Raw genomic sequence first — 8,422 nt, forward strand, 5'->3', positions numbered from 1 at the left:
AAGTACTTTATCTGGATCGAATTTAATAATTGAAATTCATGATTTTTTTTATTACTTCAATATATCTTAGTTTTCTAAGGTAAAATATTCCATTGTATCTATGGTAAATGTTTAAAGTATCAATTTCTTATCTGTAAACATTGTAAAAAAAATATCTTATCTAGATCTGCACAAATATTTAAAGTGACACCAAAAAGTGAAATATAATTGATAATCATGAGAGATAGTTGACCGTGGATGACTTATACGAGTAGATGGTTGGGGGTGCAGTCAAAATATAAAACATATAAGTTGAAGTTATTTAATATTGTTACTTCTAATTATTTGATATTGAATATGAATAAAATAATATTTAAGTAACAATAAATATGAATAAAAAATTTGAATAAATGAATATTGAAGTAATTTATTAAAATAAGTTACTTCAACTTATTTGTGTTATATTTTGACCGCACATCTCTCCAACCACCTTCTCGTATGAAATATAATAGATTTGAGTTGTTTTTTTTAAACTAACCCCTAAATACCTATTAACAACATCTATAAGGCTGACTATTGATATTCAAGTTAAGCAAGAACATCCAAAACTTCAACCATACCAGGTAGACGATAGAATGTTATGAGAAAAAGTTTTATTTAAAATTCTGTTCCATAAAGGCAGTTGATTTTTTTTTTTTTTTTTTATAATTTATTATTTATAGTCTGGTATGACGATTGAATATTAACTTTGATGAATAAATAATTGTCATAAAAAAACAAAAACAAATATTTAGACACACCGCGAATTTCAGATGAAATTTGTAAGGACGATCCTTCTAAATAAATAATATATTCTTCATAAGTTTTATCTAAGTGACGCTATGTATTAATAATATTTACTTTAGAAAATTTCATAGCTGGAAGTTCTAGGTGGTTGGAAACAATACACAGGGATCGATTTGGTAATAATATACAGCAAGCCTTAATAGAAATTTAAGAAAGGTTTTAAGAGAATAGTGCGTTGCCGAAACGATTAATTGAATCAATCATGTGTCAAGAACTCCCAGGAAAAGGGCTTAGGGGTAGGCTCGAAAAGTGAATAATTGAGTTCTGTTTAATTATCGGACAGTCCTTCTGATGATGTTTCATGGTGGAGCCAATCAGACACAATAAAGAAAAAAACGAGAGGGTATTCTGAATGATGTATGGAAGAGAGAGACTTAGGATTGAAGAGAATACACACCAACTGGTAAATTGGTGGACACACAAGATGGCTTTGGAAAAGAAATCCAATAATTACAGTTTTTAGGACATAATTAATCTAAATAATTATTAATTTTGGATAATTATCATCAACAATTATCGTGGCATCCCTCAGAAAAAATGTATGAAAAAGAGCAGAGCTTATTTACAAGTAGTTGTTCTGAGAATTTTCAACTGTTTCATTTTTTTCATAAGCGGCATATTATCAAAATAATGTAATATAAATATTTTTTAAAGAGATAAGAAAATACTTCTTTCGAAGCACTACAACTCTTGAAGAACACAGGCATCGTACAATTTTTTGACAGTCATCTCTGTGGAATGCTGCTTTAAATGGTTCGGGCTTCACTTGTTTATTCTTCATTCTTTCACAGGTCATAGTATAACTTCTTAAATCATACAAGTTACGCCTATGAGTTTTCTTAGAATCTATTCTTACATAATTCTATTAATATGTTAATAATATGTAAATCGTAAAAGCCAATCTAGGACAACATCCAGGACCGAGGGAGGATAGAAGAGTGAATTTTTACTGTATACTCTAGTGAAAACATACCATTGCATTTTGAACACCGTTAAGATTTAAAGTGAATAAAGTCTCTAAAGCTTGGGGCCATTTGTAGCTGAGGGAGTTAAACGAATGCTTTGTGACTTCAGCGGGGATTCGACTCTTCTGTGTGGTGGTCCCACGAAATGAAAATTCGACCCCCCATTATGGTTATAATGGCTTGGTTACCTCAAGATAAACCCCCTTCCCTCCTCCCGTATGTCAGAAATGACCAGGAAGGAGGCCATGAAAAAAAATTTCAAAAACTTGAGGCCCTTTCGGGCCTAACTACCTCGTTGATGGAGTTAGCCGGTTCTAATCTGGTCTGTAGGGTCAACATTTAATTCTGTGGCAGTCCTATGTAATAAAAACTTGGCCACTCATCATGGTTATAATAGGATGGCGCCCTGTAGATAATATCCCGTAAGTAAGAAATGATCTGGAAGTGGGTTATACCCTCGAGCCAGGGCGCACCTGACGACAGCTGTGATTGACTGTGAATTAAGAAAATATTAATTATTAAAAAAAATATATGTTTATAAAATCCAAGATTTTCTAGTAATAAATATAAACGAATTCGTTTTGGTGTATGTCGATCGATTGTAACCAAATTAAGGTCCGGGCATAATCAATAATGGGGAATATGGTACGTAGATGATTCCATTTCATAAAATTGCATCAACTACTACCGCTTTCGTACATAAATGTATTTCTCTTGGTAGACCTATATTTCAAAAACTACTGGTCCGATTTTGATCCAATTAGGAGAAGGGTTAGGCATTAGTGCAAAAATGATCTCAAATACGAACGCGCCAACATATCTTTAAACACCAATATTTTGAAAACTGCTCATCTGATTTAGTCTAATTTTGTAGAAACGTTGCGGGTTTTTTTTAATATTTGAATGGCATTAGCATTTTCCATATAACGAGTCATAAATTCATTTATTTGTATTTCCATTATTCTGACCATGGTTGTGGGTCAATTATTTCATTTTGAGGGACCACCATTTAGTGAAAAAGTCAACGCACCAAGACCAGATTTGAACCAGCGCAGGACTTACGCTTACCTTTGAGCTACGGGCGAACCTAACGTGGCGGGTTCGTTTATGCATGATCAGGTATAAATTTCATTCATTACTTTCGCTTACTCATGCGAAAATGTAAATTTTCAATTATTAAGTCCATATTTGCAAACTTTATTTTTTCGAAATCAGCAGCCTTAAAAACATAGTACACGGTAATAAAATAGTTTAGTCTACCTAGATCTGTCATACAGTCCTTAGCATATTCGGCAGAGTTAAAATGGATGATGAAACAATGTATGTGTTCTGCTCGTCGCAATTCAACAAGTACTTGGAAAATATCAATGCTTAAGTATTTTTCCACCAGGAACCTGTTGTACTTTATCTTCATACACTGTTTACATATGAAATGTATACAAGGTAAAATTTAAATCGTTAAATAAATGATTGAACAAGAAACGACAACATTAAAAAGGATTGATAGATAACAAATCATTTATTTAAAATTTTATTCGTTAAATAAATAATTAGTTCCAATTTTTGCAAACATTTTATCATCACGTTGACACGTACTCCACAAGACTAATGGTCAAAAAGAGGGATGGAGTTTACATTATTATTACACAAATTGTGTAATAATAAGTGATTTGTTAGCTTTCAATGATTTTTCCTTGTTCAATTATTTACTTGTCACTTTCATGTTTTGGCAATAAAAGCTATAAAAAAAAAAAGTTGTCTGCAATAATAATTATTTAGAATTTGTTTTATGAACAAGTAGGAACAGATGTTGATTCCTACATAATGAGAATTGTGCAACCAGACTCGAGATTTTTATTAACCGGTTTCTACAAAATATTTCATGTACCAAAATAAAAATGGAGTGATCTTTTTTCTGAATGGATGACTCTTCAATAAACTATTACTTTCAAAATCTGAAAAAAAAGAAAAAAGAAAAGAAAAATTTATGTCCATGGAAGCCAGCCAAGAACCTCTATACATACACAGTAGGGGTATTCATGCTGTGTTAAATGTAAAATCTTTTACCATGTTATATGGTATTTAATTCCTATTTAAAGTAAATTTTCTAAGCAACTTGTTTATTAATCTTTCTATCCAAACCTTCATGTTATTGTTTACATCTAAGTTTTGATTAAAGTAATTAATTACAACATGCCTAAATTGAGTGTAGTGTGGAAGTGTAAGTATACTATACGTTATTTTTAGTAATGAACCATTGAATAGTTATGCAGAATATAACCTGGTAATAATGGGGAGGTAATTTATAATTTATAGAAACTAAGAGAACTGTTTCCAAGGATAGGAGAGTATCACTTTTGCAAATGAAATATGTTGAAATAGATGAGATCAACTACATGTTTTATTTTGTTTTTTTAGTTTTTATTTTACACTTTTATCACTTTCACAGTCAAGACTGGATGTTTCACGTAGTTCTGACACTTTTTCACAATTTTCTAGGTTCTCTGAAACATTTCTGATATCCTTATCATCAATTTCACATGGAGTAGACATACAAGCTGAGGTGCTGAAATTTTAATTCAGATTAGAAAAAAGTATGGAAGTCACTGAAAATTATTTAGCTATGGTTTATTATTTTCAAGTTATATGTATAGCCAAAATATTTTTAAAATGAAAAATTATTGGGATTATTTTTTTAATAGGTTTAAAAAGATTTTTCTGGGCAGTGAGATATACCACTAAGGAGTGATAAAACAATATTTCACCTGAATACTATATTAAGTTTAATAGAAAATATGTATTTGTAATCAGTCTTAACCTTTGGATTAAGAACGTAAAATTAATTTTCAGGAAAGAAAACATGAGGAAGCTAAACTAAGCCAGCAACCACATTTTTTTTTTATCAACCTATTCGCCACACCTATACAATAAAATAAATTAATAATTTAGCATTATGATTCTACTATCTATTAAACCTTGATGTTCACAAATGGCTGAGTGTAAGCTTTAATTAGTTGCCATTTATGAGAATAATGAAGGAAGTTCATTTTGAGTTCTTATCTTTAATGATTAAAATATCTTTAAAGAAAAGTTAAATGCAGTGAATGGACAGATCTTTTATTATTTAATTTATATATTATTATATTGAAATTTAAAACCTTGATTTTAAACAGGAAATTAAAATTTGTTTCTTTTGGTTAAGATTCATTATTTAAAATTCTTATTTTCTGACATACAATGCTTTAAAAAAAAATTTAAAAATTTTAGCATTTCAAAATATATTGGCTAATAATGGGATACAGGTAGGCAGAAACTTGGTTAGTAGTAATATTTTGTAGCGCTGTAATCGGTGTAAGCTAATAGGCATTTATCACTCTGGAGCACTTTTACCAACCTTACATGAACAGGCTTTCTAAGCAACTACTTCGGTGTTAGTACTAACTTTACCTGGACAGAGTTTTTATCTGAATACTTCAGTGGTATTTCAGAATATATTTAAAAGTTGATTAGATTAGTATCCTAAGATTTAGTATTAAGAAAGTAAAACAAAATAGAAATACTCTGATTTTTCTTAATTTTAGAGAAAGGAAATTATTCTAAAAATAATACTATTTTACAAGAAATAGATTGCAGATTTATAATATAAGTTATAAAATTATATTTGTAAAAAAGTCAGAATTCTTTGAGTTAGCTGAAAAAGATAAAGTGATTTAGATAAAGTGACTGCTATTTTGTTCAAGATTGTTTAAAATTTTACTTCATTTAGATGCTAATTTTAATTATCTTAGCAATCCTGGATATACACTAGCTACTTATAGACAATCTAGTATATATTATACTTATTTTTGAACTCTAATTCATTAATTGTGCTAAATTATTTCCTTTTTTTTTTTAATAAATTTTAAATAAATCATTCAATCATTCTGTGATATTCAGCATATTGATAATAAAAAAAAGCTAATGAAACTTCTAGTACAAAAATGATGAGGCTCCACATTTTTTCAAAATTGAGATATCAGCAGCAAATGTTGGCCAGTTACATGAAGTGATAAATCATCAAGTAATACAGGAAAAAAAAAAATTTAGGTTCCACTGAAAATCATCTTTGAAAATATATTGTACAATGGAACAACAATCTCCTAGTCCAGTGAAAGTAGACAGATTTTTGGGGAATTAGTTCCCATAGTTTCAAAACTTTACAATATTGTTCAGTAGGGTGCACTAATGAGCATACTGAAAGTCTTGATGGATAGAAGGTGAGGGAGGAAAAAGTAGGTAATTTTTTTTTCTGTTATTTCATAATCCATAGGTTCTACAGAAAAATTACTGTTCTACCCAAAAATAAAGACAAATAATTTTTGTATAAAAATTGTTGTATTCAGGTTTTCTGTTAAGTTCATAGTTTATTAGATAGAGAGGAAACTTATTTGTTGTAGAAGCGACTGTTTACAAGCAAGGGCTTAGTAAACTCCAAGTGTCCATATAGTTCAAGGTTAGTCACCCACTTACAATTGAAAAATAAATGATGGGGAGGACGAGGCAAGTTGTAAACAAGAGGTGAAACCAGACTTGGTGGGTTTCTTCAGATGCTTGAGCTGCCTATTATGCATAGGCTGTCAGATAACTGGAAATAACTTCAAATGGATTATTGCGCAATAAATATATGTTGTGGAATTTAGAGTCTTTATAAACAAAGACAACAAGAGTGTGTTTTTACTAATGGATGCCACGACCGACCATTCTAGCCCCAAGGGAAGCAAAGCTATCCCATGCTAGAGCAGTGTCACCATCTACTGTTTTATTTTACAAGCCAAGTAATAAAACTTATTTTCTATAACAATATACTCTATTATCTGTTGATCAAATGCTTGAAGAGAAGGCTAATTCAACAGCTCATTCACATAATACAGTATTTTACCCATTTTTCCGTTTTTTATGATTTTATATACTAAAAAAAAAGTATTATAGTGAACATATGACTCATTCTTTCATTTATCTGACCACATTACTGATTTATGCTTAATTAAGTAAGTTGGGTTGAACTTGACTTTTGCCATTTTTCTTTATTTATGAATGCTATTATCTCGTTAATCATTGTCTCCACAGATGAAATGAATAGATCCTTTTTTATAGAGAATTTATTTCATACCTTATTCTTCCCTCTTATTTAGAATTAATAGACTACCAGATATTAGGGGGGAAAAAAAGAAAAGCAGCTTCATTACCTTCCCCCCTCTCCAACTCACTATCCATTGATTAGGATTTTTAAAAGAATGAAATCTCTTCGTTTTTCTGCTAGACCCTTCAAATTATAAGCTTTAAAATATTATTTATTCATTTATTTTTTATTCTCATTCGCAATAAAATTTAATAACATAAGGAAGATATATATATTACCATTGACCAAATGACCTCCTTCCACATCCGTTGGTCTAGTAACAGTACTTCCTTACAAAGTACTGCACTCCCGACCGAAGGGTGTTGAAGATGTGTTGTAGCAGTACAGATTTATCATTATGGTATATTATATTTTAAAATATTTTTTCCACATTTAGCAAAAATATCTACATTACCTATAGAAGATCAACAAGACTGTCAGGACCGAAGCACTTGCCAAATAGAATGCGCCAGGCAGTGTTTTAGAGGTATTGGTGTAAATGTAGTCATAAAGACTAAAAATAACAAACGGTAAAATGCTCTCCCCAATAAGACAAAAACTGACAAACATGCCTGCAAAAAATCAAGTGTATTATTAACAGTCTCAATAAATTACTTGGGCATGTGATATTTACATTATCAAAATAAGTCAATAGTTGCCTACCCAGTTCATCTTCCTTCACACATTTTGAAATGATTGATATAGGAAGTCCAAAAAGAATCATCTTTGTAATGTCCAATAAAGCAACTAAAATGTACAAATAAAATAATTATCATAACTGATTATATTGCACTGTGAATTTCATATTAAAACCTTACATATTTTTATTTCCAGTGTTGTCGTAGCAAAAACCATCGAAAAACTTGAAATAGCTGTTACTAGAGAGCACATAATTCCAATTTTGAAATCTGACCATTTAAGTAACTTTTCAACAATAGGAGGGATTATGATGGACCCTAAAATTGTTTTTTATTCATTAATGAGGAAAATTAATGTTATTAAGCTTGATTTATGCATAATTATTTTACACCTTTCTTTACTTACCTATACATCCAACTATTAATCGATAAGCTATATAAAGTCCTACATCCTCTATTGTGTAACCAAAAGTTTGTTGGAGATAATATTGGTAAATATTTACCTCAGCTGAGAATAAAATGCAAAATTAATTTGATTTACAAATACATCCATTAACTATTACATAAAAAAATAATAATATGAAAAAGAAGCACTTTAATTATCTGATTATTAAACAAAATCTATCATTCATAATCTGAAATTCTTTTATGTAGCGATATTTTTTAAGTCATTATAATACTGCATATGACTTGAAACAACATAATTTTGGTGTATAACCAACCAAATGTTTTGTTAAATTGAATGTAATGAGTTATATCTTTAATTTCTTTAAGAGTTTTCATTTTACAACATAAACTCAAAGACTAGCATTTCTCTATATCACTATTAGTTATAG

At 29.8% G+C, this 8,422-nt stretch overlaps 1 protein-coding gene across 1 annotated transcript; it reads right to left on the bottom strand.

Moving 5' to 3' along the window:
- Window positions 1–4,169: 4,169 nt before the first annotated feature.
- LOC106691870 (uncharacterized) lies at window positions 4,170–8,101 on the bottom strand. The gene is made up of 5 exons (XM_024363638.2): window positions 7,993–8,101; window positions 7,767–7,904; window positions 7,612–7,695; window positions 7,364–7,520; window positions 4,170–4,356 (listed from the first exon to the last, which is right to left on the bottom strand). The coding sequence occupies exons 2-5, from the start codon at window positions 7,837–7,839 to the stop codon at window positions 4,212–4,214; spliced, it is 459 nt and encodes a 152-aa protein (XP_024219406.2). The 5' UTR covers window positions 7,840–7,904; window positions 7,993–8,101; the 3' UTR covers window positions 4,170–4,211.
- Window positions 8,102–8,422: the final 321 nt, after the last annotated feature.

This window comes from Halyomorpha halys, unplaced genomic scaffold, assembly GCF_000696795.3.
Source record: "Halyomorpha halys isolate HHAL.00 unplaced genomic scaffold, Hhal_1.1 Scaffold4004.1, whole genome shotgun sequence".
Lineage (NCBI taxonomy): Eukaryota > Metazoa > Arthropoda > Insecta > Hemiptera > Pentatomidae > Halyomorpha > Halyomorpha halys.

Bases quoted from the DNA above. Each gene is read 5' to 3' on its own strand.
- LOC106691870 (XM_024363638.2), bottom strand. From the start codon at position 7,839: ATGTGCTCTCTAGTAACAGCTATTTCAAGTTTTTCGATGGTTTTTGCT. The intron at 7,696-7,766 runs GTAAGGTTTTAA...TGTACATTTTAG, and splicing joins AACACTGGAAATAAAAATAT to TTGCTTTATTGGACATTACA. The intron at 7,521-7,611 runs GTAGGCAACTAT...GATTTTTTGCAG, and splicing joins TGTGAAGGAAGATGAACTGG to GCATGTTTGTCAGTTTTTGT.